At 39.7% G+C, this 19941-nt stretch overlaps 1 protein-coding gene across 1 annotated transcript in view; it reads left to right on the top strand.

Moving 5' to 3' along the window:
- The first annotated feature begins 5907 nt into the window (after nucleotides 1-5907).
- The window catches only part of TM7SF3 (transmembrane 7 superfamily member 3), a 36408-nt gene continuing 22374 nt past the window's right edge, over nucleotides 5908-19941 (top strand). Inside the window, exons 1-3 of the mRNA XM_040642270.1 lie at nucleotides 5908-6138; nucleotides 16434-16588; nucleotides 19454-19604. Of these exons, the coding sequence (XP_040498204.1) occupies nucleotides 6048-6138; nucleotides 16434-16588; nucleotides 19454-19604 (397 nt within the window). The 5' untranslated portion in view covers nucleotides 5908-6047. The remainder of the gene's footprint in view (nucleotides 6139-16433; nucleotides 16589-19453; nucleotides 19605-19941) is intronic.

The raw sequence follows: 19941 nt of genomic DNA, 5'->3' as shown, positions 1-19941 counted from the left end.
AATGGGTTGGGCCTAGACGAGGGTGTTGACTATGATAAGAGAAGAAGAAAGGCTTTATTTGAAGGAAATGTTAGTATGGATTGGTGCCCAGTAAGATATGGAGGGATGAATGAGAGGACCCATAAAGGAGAATACTGTTTTGTGGCCTAATTGAAGAGAACTTGGGCACCAGGCAGAGAGGAGCCACTTGAAGACAGCTCATGTTCTGACACAGCTTTTGTCCTGTCATTATCTTCTTACAGGTTTTCAGGAGCTCCACCGAAACCTCAGGTTGATGGACAGCCATCTCTGCCTGGTTTTCAAGGGTCACTATAATCTGTCTTCAGAGAACAGATCCAGAAGTCTCTCCCAATAATATTTTGAGTGAAATCAGATTATTCATCCATGGTCCCTGAACCCTTGGTTTTCCTGGGCTTCTCAGGACCCTTCTGGCTATGGACACCTTTAAGAATCAGATGAAATCTATGGACCCTTTCCCCAGACCAGGCTCAAAATGTTGCACACATTTTTAAGGGGTTTATGAATCTCTTGAAGCTGTGGACTTCGGGGAAAAACCCACTGCCAAAAACAGTCTCTATTGACATTTTAGGCTGGATTATTCTTTTTTTCTGGAGTGCTGTCCTGTGCTTTGTAGAATGTTTAGGATCATCACGGCCCTCTACCCATGAAGTGACAATGGCAAACTCCCCTTCCAGTTGTGACAATACAAAATATCTCCAGATAGTCCCAAATGTCTCTTGCAGGGCAAAATTGCTCACAGCTAGGAACCACTTGTCTAGCTCTTTCCTCATTCTTTACCTTTTTCCAAATAATTTCTTTGCTGCTATTTCTTTACTCTTTTACAGTTTTACCTTTTTCATGTAAATTTAATGAATTACTGGAGTCCACATGGACCTCTCCTTTTTCCCTTTTATGATTTTGACACTTTTTCATATGATTTTTCACTTGCTGTTCTTGCAACCCCAACTGGATTATATGGTTTGAAGAGCAGAAACCCAGTGTTACATATCTCTTAAACACATAATTTTGGTAAGTATGTTCTTTTAAACGTCATATTATTTTTTAAAGTTTATTTACTTATTTTCGTAGTAATTCCTACACCCAATGTGGGGCTTGAACTCACAACCCCGAGTCACGTGCTCTTCTGACTGAACGAGCCAGGCACCCCTAAGCTTCATATTATTAAAAGTTTCAAACATATACAAAAATAGAATAATAAGGTGGACACTCATGTATTCACCACCAGCTTCAATGATCAACTCATAGCTAGTCTTGTGTTAATTACTTTGATTTTTTTTAAATCTGCAGTGACTCCTTATTTTTTCAGGAAAAAAATTGTTAACAATACTTCAGCTTAGTATTCTAGATTCTTAACTACCTTTATTACCTACTCAGTCACAATTTATTAAACTTCTAAAACATTCCAAGCACTGAGCTGAAATATTATAAATAAACATTTGCTATTCTAGACTCCCTTTGTTCCCTTCCTGACCATCCACTCACCTTATTTTAAACATTTCTTTTTTTAATAAAACCCTTCCTGAAACCCTACAGTAAGTTACTCCCAATATTCATTACAATTGTTTCTTATACTTCTGTTATTGCACTTAGCATATTGAGATGTAATTATTCATATATGACGAATTCACTCACTACCATGAGCTTCTTGTGGGCAGGAAACATTTTAATTTTCTCCATGTTTCCAAACCTAGTACCTAGCATTTAGCCTGGCACATAGAAGCCAATGAATGCATGCTTGTGGACCAAATGAATACATTTTCTAACGTAAGGATTTCCATATAGTAATTACTAAGTAAACATTTATTGGATTTAATTTAGTAAACACAGTCAAAAAAATGCAACCCACAGGAACAAAAGAGTTTAAAAAAATACAAAGAAAGGTGAGATTAGAGTGGGGTAGGATAAATGGACAAGTTTCACAGAGCGCCTTTCCTGCCTTTCCCTTAGAGCCCTGTTCCCATCTCTATCCAAGGTCTTGGGTTTTATAAAGTATCTAGGATAGATTGCTGGTCTTCCTTCCTTCTTTTTCTAAATTTTAAGCAGGCTTTAGGACTCTAGCTATCTGTATCTTGGGTTTAGGAATCGTCTCAGTTTTTGCATTTCCTTTTTTTTTTTTTTTAAGAAATTTATTTATTTATTTATTTATTTATTTGAGAGAGAGATCATGAGTAAGCAGAAGCAGGGGGAGTGGGAGAGGGAGAAGCAGGCTCCCTGCTGAGCAGGTAGCCCAAAGTGGGGGCTCAGTCTCAGGACCCTGGGATCATGACCTGAGCTGAAGGCAGACACTGAATCAACTGAGCCACCCATGTGCCCTTGCCTTTCCTTTCAAAGGAATGACAAACTCATCGGCAAAGCTGCTGAGTCCATTTGCTTCACGGGTTGCCAGTGGACCTCTGACATGAGCAAGGAAACCTCAGCCAATATTCTTCCCATGCTGTTGCAGTATTTCAGAGCCAAGGTACTAAAGCCCTCTTCTGACTGCTGACACATCTGTCACCAGCTGTCCTCTGCAAGCAAAGGGAACTGCAATACAAAGGTATGGAGGGGAGACAGTGGGGTGAGTCCAAGAAACTGAAATTAATTCAGTGTGGCCGGCATAGAGGAATTGAGTTTCGTTGCAGCATGAGCCTGGAGAGGTGGACAGGGGCTACATCATGAAAACCAGTGTGTCATACTCAGGAAAGTGGACTGTTATCCTGAATGCTTTTATAAGAAAATCTTTAAAATTATACATACCTTTTAAAAATTAATGTTTTATTCAAAACAATACATATTCAGTGTTGAATTTTTACAAAGTGCAGAAATGTGGAATGAAAACCATTCTTGGGGCACTTGGGTGGCTCAGTTGGTTAAGCCTCTGACTCTTGATCTCAGCTCAGGACTTGATCTCTGGGTCATGAGTTCAAGCCCTGCACTGAAATTAATTATTAAAAAAATTAAAAAATTAAAAAATAATCATTCTTAATCTAATCACCCAGAGATAACTATATTAAACATTTTGATATTTTTCAACTTTTCTATGCATATAAACATGATTAAAATGAAAACAAGATAAAGCTCATACTACATATATTTATTGCTTTGTAACTCACCTTTTCATAAACACTTCATAATCAGTTGCTTTCTAAAACACGATTTTTGAAGGGCTACACAGTATGCTATTATAGATGTATCACAGGTTATTTAATCAATTCCTTATTGTTGGGCATTTAGATTGGATTTTGTTGCTCTAACACCCTGATGAAGGGGCAACTGGGTGGCTTAGTCAGTTAAGTGTCCTACTCTTGATTTTGGCTCAGGTTGTGACCTCAGGATTGTAGGATCAGGCCCCACGTGGGGCTCTGTGCTCAGTGTGGAGTCTACTTGTCCCTTTTCCTCTGCTCCTCACATCACTTGTGCTCTCTCTCAAATAAATAATAAATAAAATCTTGAATACCTTGATAGTTTTGTGCACTAATTTTATTCAGATATTTATTGTTTGTACTTATATATATATACTTAAATCTCAAAGTGGAATTATCATAACAAAGGTATAAATATTTTTAAGATTTTGGGTGCAGATTATGCTATAAAAAGTTGTGTCAATTTACTCTCCCACTGGTCCTATCTTAGAATGTCTACTTCTCAGCTCTTGCACCCACACTGGATATTCTTTTAAAATATTTACGTCTTACGTCTTAATTTTTTTTTTTTAAAGATTTTTGTTTTGGGGTGCCTGGGCGGTTCAGTTGGTTAAGCATCTGCCTTCGGCTCAGGTCATGATTCCAGGGGCCTGGGATGGAGCCCTGAATCATGCTCTCTGCTAAGCGGGGAGCCAGCTTCTCCCTCTCCCATTGCCTGCCGCTCCCCGTGCTTGTGCTCTCTCTCACTCTCTCTTTGTCAAATAAATAAATAAAATCTTAAAAAAAATAAAGATTTTTGTTTTTAATTTATTTATTTATTTTGAGAGAGAGAGAGTGCAGACGTGCACTAGTGGGGGGAGGGGCAGAGACAAGGGAGAGAGAATCTCAAGCAGAGTCCATGCTGAGTGCCGAGCCTGAGGCAGGGCTTGATCTAACGACCCCAAGATCATGACCTGAGCTTTAATCAAGAGCTAGAAGCTTAACCGACTGAGGCACACAGGCACCCCCTCAGTGTCTTAATTTGATTTTTGTTACTAGTGAGTTTAAATGTTTTTCATTTATTGGCCATTTGTATTTCTTTTTCTTCTTTTTGGTCATTAACTTGGCTCTTCTTCTTAAAGATTTATTTGTTTATTTTAGAGAGAAAGAGTACAAGCACAAAGGGCAGAGGGAGAGGGAGAGAGAATCTCAAGCAGACTGCAGGGTGGATGTCACCACCCTGAGATCACAACTGGAGCTGAAACCGATAGTCATTCACCCATGGGACTGGGCCACCCAGGTGCCCCGTAACTTTTCATAGTGCTGTTGGTGTTTTTTTGACTTTCATACAATTTAAATTTTTAAGTAGCCAAATCTATCAATCTTTTCCTTTATGGTTTCCTCCTTTGTTTTTTTTTTTGCTTAGAAAGTTCCTCCCCTGAATGCTTCTAACCACTTCCTGCTTGGCGCTTCCAGATTCAAATAGATTTTTGCTTAAATGAACTCTTTTAAAAGGAGGTTCCTTCCATTTTGAGATCAATTTTTTTTTTTTAATCATTTATTTCAGGTCACCTGGGTGGCTCAGTCAGTTATTAAGCATCTGACTTTGGCTCAGGTTCTATCTTGCCATCCTGGGATCAGCCCCACCTCTGGCTCCCAGCTCAGCGGGGAGTCTACCTCTTCCTCTCCCTCTGCCCCTCCTCCACTCATGCCTGCTCTCTCTCTCAAACAAATAAAGTCTTAAAAAAATAAGCATGTATTTTTTCTCTCTCATGGTTTTAATGAATACTTTGGGATTTCATTTTGCTAGGGTGAGATAGAGTTCTAATCCTGCCTCCCCAATAGGGTGCAGTTAATCAGTTATCATACAGTTTATTAAATTTATCCATTGATTAAAATGCTACCCTTATAACCACTCGTATCATCATCCTGGGATTTCATCTGTTGAGAGTTACAGGAATGAGGACATGTGGGACAGAAGGAAAACAGGACGAGTTGTGCCTGTTCAGATTATGGTGATTGCTATAGGTGTTTAGTAGTGGAATAACCGAATATGTATTTTTCAAGATAGTTACTCATTAAAACATCTACATGAAAAGTTTAACGAGCAGGCAAAAGAGAACAGAGCAATTTTCCCCTATAACTAATTCCACAATTAGCTCACGAGCCATCTGTCACATGGACCGCTGTCCTTTAAACAGCCCTCAGGTATAAAATGTGAGAGAGGAAGTTGGGTTAAGGTTTGGAGTCTTCGAGGATATTTCGCTTTGAGAAAATGAAGCTTAATTTTTAACTGTGGAGCTCACCACTACAGAAATACAATTCGCCCCGCATTTTCGTACTAACATCGGCCTGAGCAGCTAAGGGAAACGACCTATTGCTCATGGGTTTTGAGTACCGGATTCGTATTTTTCCTTTTTGCAAAGGGCAGTTAAGCCCGGGAGCAGGAGACTGGAGACGTTAGGCCGCAACAGAAAGTTATTTTTTACTCTAACGGCGGTTTTCGTAAGTGGGAAAGATACAAAAGTGAGAAGTACGGGTTACATCACAGAACTTTCCGGGGTCTCCCCTACCCCCACCCACGCGCGGAGGGCCGCGGGGACTCTGGGGAGCGCGGCGCTGGGCAAACCCGTCGCGCGCGGGGACGAGGCGCGCGCCGGCTGGGACCGCCCCTCCTCTTTCGCCCTTGGCGGAGGGGGACCCGCGGCGGTGACGTAAAGGGGGCGGGGAGAGGCGCGGTGTGGGGTTGCGGGGTTTTTGCCGGAACAGGAAACCTCTCGGTGGGGCGCAGGCGTGTGGCTGGCCTTGGATGCCCGCCCTGTGGGGCTGGCAGGTGTGCGGCGTGTGCGCCTCACTGGTGATGGAACCCGGCGCGAGCGCCCCGGGGTAGTGCGGGCGAGGCGGCGGGGCCCGGCCTGGGCAGTCATGGGGCTCCTTCGGCTCCTGGTTCTGGCGGTGCTGGTGTCCGAACCCAGCGTGGCCGGTGGAGCCGAGACCGTCGGGAATTTCAGCGAGGGTAAGGTCAGGGGCGCCTCACTTCTGCAACCTCAAGTTGGTTTTGCATTTCTTGCAAGGTTGCAGTCCACCTTGGGATCTGTGCATCTCGTAGGGCAGGTGGTGAGTTCAGAACCGTCAGGAGTGCATCAGGGTCCTTTCCTGCTGAAGGAAACGCGCATTGCCAAGGAGGACTCACCGTCAACCTTCCAATTTAGGCCGAGGAAATGGGAAGGGTTAAGTAACCTGTTCAGACACGTTTTTATCTCCCTTAGGGAGCAGCCCTCTGTTTGTAGGTTTAATTTAACGCATTAGTACACCTCTTTTGCTCTCCAGTGGTGTATCTGAGACTCGACAGGAGGGCTTGGTGCAGAACTAAGGGCTTTATTAATAATGTTCCTCCAAGCTGCTGCGGTTTTTTACACTCCAAAATCTCGATGCTTTTCAAATTGGTTATGCTCTACGGAGTTTGAAAGGAAAAGCGAGCCCAGAATGGGACTTTGAATAGTATAGGTCACGTGCTGGGTGAATGCCTTTTAGTGGTAGCTCCTGGTTTCTTAATGTAAACCATAAAAAAGCACTAATTGTCCTAGGCTGATGATAATCATGTGCTTTTCCGTGACGTTAATCACATTCTTAGTTTTATTTCGAGCTTAAGAGACCAGTTGCAGTTCTGAACCAATGTGTTTTCTGAATAATGTGGTTGTGTTCTAATTGCTCATCTTAGAAAAGCTCTTGTGCAAACTGAATCATAGAATCATTGCACAGGAGTTAAGGCCAAAGCTGAAAAGGGCAGTTATATTTTTGCAGAAAAAAATAGCCTTGTTAATAATAAGGGCACTGACATTTCATTGTGTGCAGTAAGTGCCAGCTGCTTTCCATAGCATTCTTATTTAATCCTCACAACCTATGAGATCAATTACCTTCTTCACTCAGCAGGGGATGAAGCTGAGGCCCTAGATGATGTTCATTACACAGGAGAACAGTTAATAGGGGCACAGGCGGTATTTGAACCCAAGTGTGGTTTGCTGCAATTTTAATTTTCACAGTCCTTCCACTTCAACAAAGCTGCCCTCCTATAAGAATATTTTACTTAGTTTGGTACTTTACACTTAATTCTGTGAATTTTCATTCCTCAAAATAGCCTTATGAGGGAGGTAGTGGTGGTGCTATCTCCATTTTATTTTTTAAAGATTTATTTATTTTAGAGGTAGCGAGTGAGCGAGTGTGAGGGCGGGGGCAGAGGGAGAAGGGGAGAGAGAATCCCAAGCAAACTCCCTGCTGATCATAGAGCCTGATTGTGGGGCTGGATCCTCCTGACGACCCTGAGATCATGACCCGAGCGGAAACCAAGAGTTAGGCACTCAACTGACTGAGCCACCCAGGTGCCCCAACTATCTCCATTTTAACAGGTGAAGAATTGGAGAGATTGAGTTTGTCGTTCTGTTGTAGGCTCCTGAGTCAGGAGGGCTGTGATCCAGATCTTTTCTGGTTCTGTATTTTTGTATTTAATATCTTTCGTTCTTGTTTTGGATTCATATCCAGAAATTTACATGGAATTACATAGTAATTGGAGTTGAGCAGAATGTCGTGTGGGCCTACTAGTATTTGTGTTATTGCTGGTGCTGAATTTAAGGTAGTAGGCCATTTGTGTACTTCGTTGTAAGTGATCTCTTTTAAAAGTATGTGAAAGGTAGTGTGTACATTTCTGTGTTTCCTTTCAGCTTTTAGGGCTAGTGAAAATTCATAAGATAAATGAGACTTGGGGAGGGGCAGTTGAATGCCAACCAATTTAAGTATCTGAACCGTTTTTTTTTTTAATAGTTCACTGAAAAGAATTATGAAGACTTAGCTTTCCGAGATCTAGAATTTGGTTGTGTCAAAGCACAAACAGGTAAATTTTAGTAAAACAAAAAATAGAGTTGGATCATTTTAAGGTTCGAGTTTAGGATCTGATTGGGAAAGAAAAGGAAAAGATTAGAATCGGGCAGCTCTTTTTAGAAAGAAATTATTGGAAAGAAAAATGACTCTGGATAGAAATGGAGGAAGGGTATGAAAAATAGAAGAGAGTGCCTGGCTATGGGTCAGAAGGCAAAAAATATCTTTGGCAGAAAAAGCAGAGCCATTGCTTTTTTAGAGGAGAGCCACAGCCTGAGTGCTCTGTCTCCACGTTAGCCATTTGTCTGCAATATCATTTGATGTGCTTTTTCCTTCCCACTCACAAAGTCATAAGATCTAATTATGCCTCATAAAGTGAATCCTTTTCCAGATGTCTTAGAGGAGAAGTTCCTGTTAATTTCTTCAGGATATATTTTGGATACATGTCTTCTTTTGCTGTGTCTATCTTTGAGTAGAAATTAAATGCATTTTCTGCCAGACTATACTGTTAAGTCTTGATTTTTAGTATTTTCCCCTGTCGCTCCGTGGAAGTCTCTTTCTCATTTTGATGTTTATGATGGACATGCTGGGTGTGTATAGTCCCCGTCTTTCTACTAGTTTATTTGTAGGGCCTTATTGAATGCCTGACTTCTTTTTTTTTTTAATAAGGAGATGGGCCTCTGTAATGCTGGAAAGCTAAGGGAAGTTAGTAACGATACTTTATTGTGTAGCATTGGACAGTTTAAAATTTGTTTTTCCTATTTGTTTTATATTTTCAGCAGCCAAATGATGTATGCAGTACATGACTTCCATTTCATCATGGGGAAACTGAGGCCCACAGGAAGTAAATTACTTTCCTGAGGTCATAACATTCAACCGTCATTCACCAAACATTTACTGTGTGCCAACTATGTGACTGGTACTGTACTAGACACCAGGATGTCAAATATAACAAGGCCGTGCATAGCCAAGAGTCAGACCACAACTGGTTTGGTGAATTTGCAATCTTCTATGAAAATTGTGAAATGGCTAATAGACTGCCAAGGTAATACTGCCGAAGGATTTTCACACAGAAGTTAGGTTAAAGATGACTAAAAATAGGAAAAATATATTTATCCTTTCCTAATTCATTAAACATTATGTTAGGAGTTCTCAGACCTGGCTGAACATTAGAATCACCTGGAGAACGTTTTAAAAAGGCAGATTGGTGAAGAGACAACTAGAAATTGAAATTTAAAAGAAAAAATGAATTCCCATTAGCATCAAGGAACATAGAATATTTAGGGGTAATTATAATGGAATATGTAAAGATGTCTACAGAAAAAAACCGTACGACATTCTTGAGATAAATTGAGAAGCTAAATAAGCAGAGAGATATCTCAGATTCATAAATTAGAAAATTAATACATTCATTGTCATCCTAGTCAGATCCCCAGCAGCTTTTTTGTGGAAATTGATAAGCTGCTTTTGAAAATATATATGGAGTTGAAAAATGGCCAAAATAGTCAAGACGGTCTTGAAAGGAAGGAACAAATTTGAGGCAGAAATGAAGATGATATAATACTGGTGTTAGGATAGACAAAGAGACCACTGGAATACAATTAAGAGTCCAGAAACAGACCAACACTTGTGGTCACATATGTGAAAACTGGAATTGCAGAGTGGTAGGGAAATGGTGATATTTTCAATAAAGGCTGCTATGTCAACTCGATATGCATATGGAAACATGAACCTTGACCCCATGCCTCACACCATGTATAAAAATCAACTTTAGGGGCGCCTGGGTGGCACAGTCGTTAAGCATCTGCCTTCGGCTCAGGGCGTGATCCCAGAGTTCTGGGATCCAGCCACACATCAGGCTCCTCCACTGGGAGCCTGCTTCTTCCTCTCCCTCTCCCCTGCTGTGTTCCCTCTCTTGCTGGCTGTCTCTCTCTCTGTCAAATAAATAAATAAAATCTTTAAAAAAAATCAACTTTAGATTGATTTTAGACTTAAATGTCAAAGGTAAAAGGTCTAGAAGTTAACATGGGAATATGTCTTCATGATTTTAGAAGATGTTGGCAAAGATTGGGTTAGAATCACACAAAAAGGACTAAGCATAAAAGAAAAAATCAAGAAACTGGACTACATTAAAATGAAAACTTCTGTTAATCTAAAGGTAACAAGAGTGAAAAGATGAGCTACAAGAATCAGAGAAGATACACTGACAGAATGCTCATATCAATGATGTATAAAGAACTAAAATTCAGTAAGGATAGTCTATTTTTAAAGTGAGCAAAAGTCACGAACACAGACCCTTTTTACAAAGGAAGTGTCCAAATGACCAGTAAACAAAACAAGATATTCTTAACATCTTTAATGATTAGGGAAATGCACATTGAAGTCACAGTGAGATACTACTATGCACCCAACAGAGACACTGATGATACCAAGTGTTGGTAAGACAGTTGGGCAGCCAGAATACTTTTCCACAAGTTGATAGGGGTGTAAATTGGCAGAATGATGGGGGAAAACTGTTTGGCAGTATCTACTACAGCAGAACATAAGTATACCCTGTTACCTGATAATTCTACTCTTGGGTTCTACCTGGTAGAAATGTGTATATATGTGCACCAGAAGACAGATACAAAAAATGTTTGGAGTTATTCATAATAACTTCAAATTAGAAGTAATCCAAATGTTGATTAAAGAAGAATAGATAAGTAAATTGTGATATATTCCTTTTATGAAGTATACAACAATGAAAATGAGTAAGTCATGGTTACTATAGTAGCTTGGATGTATTTCACAGGTATAGTATTGATTTTTTAAAAAGCTAGGTACAAAAGAATTCATCCTGTATGATTCTAATTAAATTTCAGAAAGAGGCAAAGCCCATCTATGGTGTTTGAAGTTAGGATCGTGGTATTTCTGGGTGGGAGGGAAGGCTTAGTGATTGGAAAGGACCACAAGACCTCTAAGATGGTAGAATGCTCTTCCTTTACCTACAGTGTAAACTTTGTGCACTTCTCTGTGTGTATGTTATTTCAATAAATGTTTTTTAACTGACACTTGTACCCTAACCCCTTGGATTTTTATTTAAGCAGTCTGGAAAGGGGCCCAGGCAGCAATAGTTTTTAAAAAGCACCTCCAGATGATTATAATATACAGCCAGGAAGGATAACCACTGTATTAGAATTTCTTTCTAATAAGGACACCTTATGAGTTCTATAGAAAATTTGAAAAATAAAGAAATGAGCAAAGAAAAGGAAAAAAAATCATTTAAAAATACAACACCAGAGGCACCTTCTTTTATTTTTTTATTTTTTATTTATTTTTTTTAATGATTTTTTATTATATTATGTTAGTCACCATACAGTACATCCCCGGTTTCCGACGTAAGGCTCGATGATTCATTAGTTGTGTATAACATCCAGTGCACCATGCAATACGTGCCCTCCTTACTACCCATCACCGGTCTATCCCATTCCCCCACCCCCCTCCCCTCTGAAGTCCTCAGTTTGTTTCTCATAGTCCATAGTCTCTCATGTTTCATTCCCCCTTCTGATTACCCCCCTTTCTTTATCCCTTTCTTCCCCTACCGATCATCCTAGTTCTTATGTTCCATAGATGAGAGAAATCATATGATAGTTGTCTTTCTCTGCTTGACTTATTTCACTTAGCATTATCTCCTCCAGTGCCGTCCATGTTGTAGCAAATGTTGAGAACTCATTCTTTCTGATAGCTGAGTAATATTCCATTGTATATATGGACCACAACTTCTTAATCCAGTCATCTGTTGAAGGGCATCTCGGCTCCTTCCACGATTTAGCTATTGTGGACATTGCTGCTATGAACATTGGGGTGCATATGGCCCTTCTCTTCACTACGTCTGTATCTTTGGGGTAAATACCCAGTAGTGCAATGGCTGGATCATAGGGTAGCTCAATTTTTAACTTTTTAAGGGACCTCCACACTGTTTTCCAGAGTGGCTGTACCAACTTGCATTCCCACCAACAATGTAGGAGGGATCCCCTTTCTCCACATCCTCTCCAACAATTGTTGTTTCTTGCCTTGTCTATTTTTGCCATTCTGACTGGCGTAAGGTGGTATCTCAGTGTGGTTTTGATTTGAATTTCCTTGATGGCTAATGATTTTGAACATTTTTTCATGTGTCTGTCAGCCATTTGTATGTCTTCATTGGAAAAGTGTCTGTTCATATCTTCTGCCCATTTTTTGATTTGTTTATTTTTTTCTCGTGTATTGAGTTTGAGAAGTTCTTTGTAGATCTTGGATACCAGTCCTTTATCTGTAGTGTCATTTGCAAATATCTTCTCCCATTCCGTGGGCTGCAGAGGCACCTTCTTTTAAAACCACTACTTATTTTGTCAAGTGATCAGGTTTTTAAGTCATGAATACCGCATCTCTTTTATTACCTTGCATCTGCCAAGTTCCTGCCACAGGTATTTGGGGAAAGAGGGTTAGTGAGGTGTCGTCTTTCCCATGGCTTCTGGAAATCCAGGAAGTAATCAATGAAACTTGTAGCCGGGTGTTTTCTTGAAGTCAGAAGCAGAGACTGTAACTTCATGTTTTGGTCCTGATCATTATATATTTTCACATGGACTGCTTGTTTTTATTTCTGATTTTCTTAATGCGAACAAGACTTACTAGGTAGTTTAACCATTTAGGATCAAAGGTGATCTGTTACGCTGTCACAGCAAAAACCTTCTCAAATAGGTTGCCTGACGTGTATGTATGCTTTCTAGAAGACTCTTTCACAAAAACAACTATTTCTTATTTTTTATGCTGGAATGGTAACAGCCTATATGTTCATCAGTTGGGGATTTGTTGAATAATTATGGTTACATACAGAGTGGAATATTACGTAACTTTTAAAATGGTAAAGCTAGAATTATCTATGTTGATACGCAGAGATGTCTAAGATCTATTAAATGGGCTATACCAAACATATTTATATTTTTCCCTGTATGTAGAAATACTCATTATGTCTGCCTAGGTCCTAAAAGATGTATACCAAACTGTTAATAGTGATTATTTCTGCACAGTATATTTGCTGTAGGTATTGATTTTATCGACATTTCTTGCCTTTTTTATAATAAAGGTTATATATTATCTGGAAGAAATATTACCATTTTAAGGGAAAAACAAAACAAGTGATGAAAGTGTTGAGAGAGTGTCATCATTTTGTCCAGGGTGTGTTCCTATTTTTATAAATTTGAGATGAAGACTTGAGGTAGAATCTGTGTTTTGAGTGCTATCAAGAATGGAGGTTTTTTCCAAATTGTGCAGTTTCTGATACGAACATCTCGCTATTATAGAAATTTGATAAACAGTGAAAAGTGTAAAGTAAAGAAAAAATCCCTTAAAATACACTTGCAGTGATACCTATTTTTAATACCCCTATTTACCTTAAGTTATCAGTTGTTTAATAATGTGTTTTAATTTCTATGGTTCTCTTTCCTTACTGTCTTTTAAAACACTGAAATTTTTGGTTCTCCAAGTATTTCTGAGTTGTGATTTATTTTCATCCCTGTGTGATAGGTTAAGGGAAGGTTAAGAAAAGCTTGACACCAAGACTTAACTAGTTGATAGCTTTGTTTATTTATTTGTAGATTTTATATTTATTAGAGCGACAGAGAGAGAGAGAAAGCACAAGCAGGGGGAGCAGCAGGTAGAGGGAGAAGCAGAGTCCCTGCTGAGCAGGGAGCCTGATCCGGGACTGGATCCCAGGATGCCTGAATCATGACCTGAGCCAAAGGCTTGGTCAAGCCTAACTGACTGAGCCACCCAGGCATCCCTAGTGGATAGCTTTAATCTCTTCCAGGGCTTTTAAACGTTCTGGGTAGAGTTTTGATTCAAGGCCTGTGTAATGGGGGAGAAACATACAGATTTCTGAACAGTTTCTAAGATACACTTAAAGACAAATTTAGTGAGAACTATGGAAATCTTGGACAACCTTCACAGATTCATTTGAACCAGTTTTGATCACAGTACCCAATAGGCAGAACAGGTGGTCCATAAGAACTTCATAAATGTTTGTTCAAATAGAGAAAATGGGGGAGAAAGGGGAAGAACTAAAAAAAAAAACAAACCACTTAAAGACGAAGTGTAACTAGAAAAGGCAGATGGTAAATGAGCTGACTGCTACACCTGAAGCTAATATTAAACTGTTAACTACACTGGGATTTTTTTAAAAAAAGCAAAATAAAAAATGAGCTGAGTGCTTTGAACAGTTAAAGGATGGAGATCCAGCTAGTTCCTAGGAAAACAAACATAGTGCTTTTAGTTTAACAGACAAGAATTTGTGGATATTTTGAAGACTTGGAAGACAGAGGGTAGATGGGACCAAAATTAAAGTATGATACGTGCAATGTTTTTAATGCCACTTACTGAGACCCGCTTAATTTTATGTATAATTTGGTTTCCTAATAAAATAATCACGATGATGGGAAAACCTGGAAAATGTAAAAACTGTTTTTCTTGTTTCCCTTTATAAAAAGGAAAACAAAAACTCCCTCGCATTTTCTAGACTTCCCTAACCAGATTCTATTAAATTCTTCCTAATATTTTTACCTCTGTTCTGGCTGGAGTTTAGTTCTACATAAAAGGTAAAACATGTGTCTGCTTACATAAATAGGAAATATGCCATCTTCATTTGTCATTGTTGCCACTAATTAAAATTTTCCCTGGAGTTTCAGAAATTAAATCGTAGCCACCACTGACTTTTTTTTCTATCATTAATTATAAAAAAGTTATGAAGGTAATTAATGGCATCGCGAGGTTTGGGGAACTTACGCAGAGTAACCTTTGATCTCAGCCTAGCATTATTCATATATTCTGTTTGGCTTTCTTGGTTAGCCATTGTTGGTAGTCTTTTTTAAATCATCCAGATGGAGTACTGTGTTTAAAAAAAAAAAAAGTGTTGAAAATTAACCTGTTTGGGAAATAATACATAAGAATGAGTTTGAAGTTGTTTAATGTCTGGAGTATTTTCCTTTACCACCCACTGACTCTGATTTCCTTCTAAAATAAAACGATGGTTCCATAGTGGGACTCTGGTGACTTAAAATCTTTTGTCAACTCTTTTTCATCTTTCTTAAATTTAAATCTTTTTTTTCTATTTTTAGACTCGAACCCCCCCAAGCCTGCTTATGTAATGTGTGGGAGCTTGTCTGCAATTTCTGCAGAGAGATGCTAACTGCAGGGTAGAGGATGGGATGGGCATCCAGGACCACACAAGTAAAGGCAACCTATTCGGTGGATTGTTTGAGAATTAGGTTGATGAAAGAAAGAACCGGGTGCAGCTGGGAGAAAGACATAGTGAATGGATGAGTGAAACAGAAGCGGAGACAAGCAGACAGACGAGAAAGGCCTAGATGAGGTGTTGCAAAACTGGTGTGGACTCTGAGCTTGATCCTTAAACAAAAGCTTCTTTTTCCAGAATGCCTGTGGTTCACGACTGTATGACTGTCTGTGAAGTGCCTCATGTAAGCACTCAGACATTTTTGTCAGTGTTGATGGTACCTTCCTTTGCAAGCTAGGTGCTAACAGTCCCATTTGACAGATGAAGAAATTGAGCTTTAAGGAAATTAAGTAACCTGCCTAAGATCACACAGCTCGTACTTGGTGGGATAAAATTGAAGCCACCTGTATCCCTCTGGCCTGGGCTGACTTCAGAATTCACTAGATCAGGTTCTGTTTTTAATATTAGTGTATTCACAATTGTTAGTGCTTCTTTAGGGTAGTTAAATCCTTAAATTCAGGGGCTCCGTTTTTGTTTGTTTTTAAAGATTTTGTTTATTTGAGAGAGAGCAAGAAAGCACGTGCACGCGCATGGGGGAGGAGGGGCAGCGGGAGAGGGAGAAGCAGGCTCTCCTCCAAGTGGGGCGTCAGCTGCAGGCCTCTATCCTAGGACTCCGAGATTGTGACCCGAGCTGAAGGCAGATGCTTACCCCACTGAGCCACCAAGGCACCCCCCCTTTTTTTTTTTTAATAAAAAGAATTATTTTTTAAGTCAACTGTACACCACACGCAGGGCTTGAACTCATGACCTTGAGACCAGGCGTCACATGCTTTACTGACTGAGCCAGCCAGGCACCACCTGGAGCCCTGTTTTGAATGGAATTGTTATGGCTGCTTACAATGGGGAATGTTCTCGCTCTAGGCGCTGGGCATCTTAGGCATCCTGAGGATTCTTTTGTTTGCGTCTTTTGAAACACCTTTCTTATATTTTAGTGCTCAGTTCCACCATTTACTAGCTGCTTCCCCTTCTTAAGCTTAACTGTCCTCATCAGTAAAATAGGGGCAGTAATAATAATATTTATCTCCCCCGGTTTTTCTGAGGATTAAATTAGGAGTGCATGTATGCTTATGTCTGTGATTTCTGCACGTCGATATTACAGGTACAAATGTTACAATGAAATGCTTCTCCCATTGCAGGTCTTCTTGAATTTTCCATAGGGAAGTTTAGATACTTCAAGCTCAAGAGGCCCTCTCCAGAGGACGCCATTTTGCGTCATATTTCGAGCAATGCGTCTTTCCTTATTTTCCAAATACACTCACAGTATCAGAATACAACAATTTCTTTTTCTAAGGTAAGTACAGAGAGTTATTTCTGTAAACACCATTTCCATATTTTGGGGTCTTGTATTTAGTAGAAACATTAGAATTTGATGCCTCTTTATGTTTAACTTTATGGCCTTAGAAGAGAAAAGTCAAGATTGGAGTCTGTCAAGTTAGTGGTTTAGACTGGCTAAGAGGTGTGTGTATCAGGCCTTTCTTGAGTGTGGTGATCTCTGACTTAAAGAGGGGGTGAGCAACTGCCAAGTTTTGGAGAAGGTGGCCTTTACCAGATGTCTCCTGGCTGTAGTTAAGCTCTCCTCATGATTTCTCACCTGTTTTAATGGGTTTAATGGGTTTCATCATTGTACAGCCATATAGTGTTAGTATACTAAGTTTACTAAGACCATTGTAGGATCACCTTTATTCTTTGGAGTCTCATGGAAACAAAAGAAGCCCAATATTCAGGTCCTCTAGCCCTGTGCTCAGCTTCCTGCATTTAAGACGCTATTTCAGAGGACATCACTAACCCCTTCAACCACAGCCTCACCGTTGGGAAGTTTTTCAGATGCCCTGGATTAGCTTAACCCATGAAGGATCTGCCATTTATATTAACTTTTTATACATCTATTTATGTTCAGCCTACATGAGCCTCATAGACTAATAAATGAATTTCAGTATGAAGTCGTGCTGCTTTTCATTTGTTCTCAGCCTATCTATTGTTATAAGCCTGTCTTTTAATATTCTGGAATTTGCTAAACAAAGTGGTCTGAGTCCAGTTCATATATATTCTATAGGCATTGGTCATGTTACCTTTCAAACTAAATATTTTACATGTTTTATTCTAGCCTTCCTGCCCCTACCATGAAGGTTTTGAAATTGTGTGTTTGGTAGTTTAATAGATAAGAAATGGAAGAGTATGATCAAGGAAAAGAGGAAGGAATAAATTATGTTAATTGCAAAAGAGTTAACAGTGTTTATGACCCCCACTCAGATATTGTCTGCGTTCTTTGCAGCCAGAGCCGAAATCAAAGCATGTTAAATGTCATAACTTTCTTAGAAGGCGAGATCATTCCAGTTCCTCAGGGGAGCCAACCTGTTTTTCTGACACTAAATTCAGAAGGAAGCTTCCTATTCAGGCCCTTACATAGGAGACAAAGTAAAATGCTACAAAGACGATCTCCTTCTTCATAACATCACAGCAAAGACAGCATTTGAAGGAGGAGAAAGGACTGAAAAAAAGGCATTTATATTTTTTGCATGCCTACTAGGGGCTAGGTCAGTGGTTCTTAAGCTCTCCTGGGGCCACAGACTTTGAATCTGCTAAAGTCTCTGGACTCTGCTCATCAAAATGCAGGGATACATTTGTATAATTTCATGGGGACCTCTGGAAACTGATTGGGGCTCTGGGGCTCCTAGTTAGGAACCCCTGTGGTTTTCCATATAATTAATTTAATTCTCACAACAGTTCAACAAAGTACTTACAACGCAGGTTTTTACATGTGAGGAAACAGAGCTTGGATAAAGGAGTGTTGACCTAACTAATGTGACTGAAGTGGCCTGAATGGGCAGCACGCTGGGCCTCAGTTTTCACGCAGAGTGGATCTTAGTTATCCTGAATGTTCCTTTCTTGGGCTGCCCTTAGTTCTCACTGTATTTATACTACTGAGAAGATGATGACCAGAACTGCACGTCGCTCTAGAAATGAGTGGTCTGTGTGAAGAGAGTAGTTCCTGTTTCCTCTACGCTTCTGGAAGAAGTGTGGCACTTTGGATTTTTTGGGGTCATCATAGAAGTTGGTTCTTTGAAACTGTTGACTCTGCAGCTCGATTAGTATTTGAATCGTTTTCCCTTATACTTGTCAAATTGAAACCCATCTGGCACTTTTTTCTTCCCATTTTCTTAGCTTTAAGAAAACACTCTGAATCTACTACCTCTTAACTTAGTATTTTGTTATTCTAAAAGCTTTCCAAATGGATGGTTGAGTGGAGGAGTGTGAGGGAGGATTTGAAAGGAGCACGGAGTGGATAACTTTTTTTACTGTTCTGATTGTGGTGATGGCTTACAAGTGTCTATGTATATCAAAACTTATCAAATGGTATTCTTTATGTGTAGTTTATAATACGATGATTATAGCTCAGTTTTTTAAAGAAACTTTCCGGAACTTGAATTCTTTAGGGGTGGGGCTCATGTTTGTGGTGATACAGTTATTTTGTATATTGGACCTACAAGATGGAGGCTGCCTCAGTGGCCTGGTCCATGTCCCAAATCTAAACCTGAGTCAACTTGCACTTACGGGAAACACCTGTCCAGGAAACCTACCATGATAGTCACTGTCCTCCAGCTCTGCTCTAGCCCGTTTACCTTACCTTAGAGAATAGGACCTGCTCACCTTCCTTATAAGGAAATCCGTGACCTCCTAGCCAATCATGCTAGGAAAACCATGTTTCTGTTTTGCTTTTTCTAACACTGTAAAACTCACTTTTGTCCCAAATCCCTCAGGTGCTTCTTCACAGCTTATAAGGCACTGTACTCCCCTAATCTGTGGGTTGTTTTTCCTTGAATAAAGGACACCAAACTCTTTACTGAATTGTTTCAGTTTTGTCATTTGACAGTAGTCTTAGTACTTGACATAGTAAATCTTAATTTGGGGAATTGAAAAACTTGGAAATGTCACTGTGTGTCTCCTATTCCTATCAGAGATCATCTATTTAAATAGTTCTTCCATGATATGCTTGGGTGCCTGCATATAGAGGTGAATTCTTTATAAGGAAGGTCTTTGTTTCTTCCTTCTTGTTTTGAGAAGGTTTGGAATAGGACATGCAGACTAGGTCCAGCCTACAATTTAAATATTTTGCTTAACACCCTATTCGTGATGACTCTTTTCTACCTAATTGCAGACTCTTCTTCGCAATACCTCAGGAACAGGCACTGACAAAGGACTGGTTTTCATTCTTAGACCAGAACAGAGTATGTGCACTTGGCACTTGGAGACTTTAGATGCTGAGCCTGTCCAAAACATGGCCATCCCACTCTCCTACTCAGAAAGAGGTAACCTTTCTATCTTCGACTTCCTATTGACTCTCCAAAATGTGGAACTTATTCATGAAAATTCAAGGGAAACTATAATCCTTTTAAAAGTATTTATTGCAGGTAGAGTATATTGAATCAAAGATTTTAACAGCAAGGGAGCCAAAGAATTGCATAATGATTGAAAGCCCAGGTAAGGGCATAGAAGAATGCAGTCATTAATTCAAAAAAAATTTAAGGAGCCCTTGGAGAAGCAGTAACAGGAAGGCAAGACACAGTTCTGAACACTTTAGCTGGTTATTCTAGGCAGAGGAAGGCATGGAAGAAGAATGGAGAGTATTTGGAGAATGGCAGAATG

This window comes from Ursus maritimus, unplaced genomic scaffold (genome assembly GCF_017311325.1).
Source record: "Ursus maritimus isolate PB19 unplaced genomic scaffold, ASM1731132v1 scaffold_26, whole genome shotgun sequence".
Lineage (NCBI taxonomy): Eukaryota > Metazoa > Chordata > Mammalia > Carnivora > Ursidae > Ursus > Ursus maritimus.
Note: the sequence above shows the minus strand (reverse complement) of the source record. Positions and strands in the feature narration are given on the sequence as shown.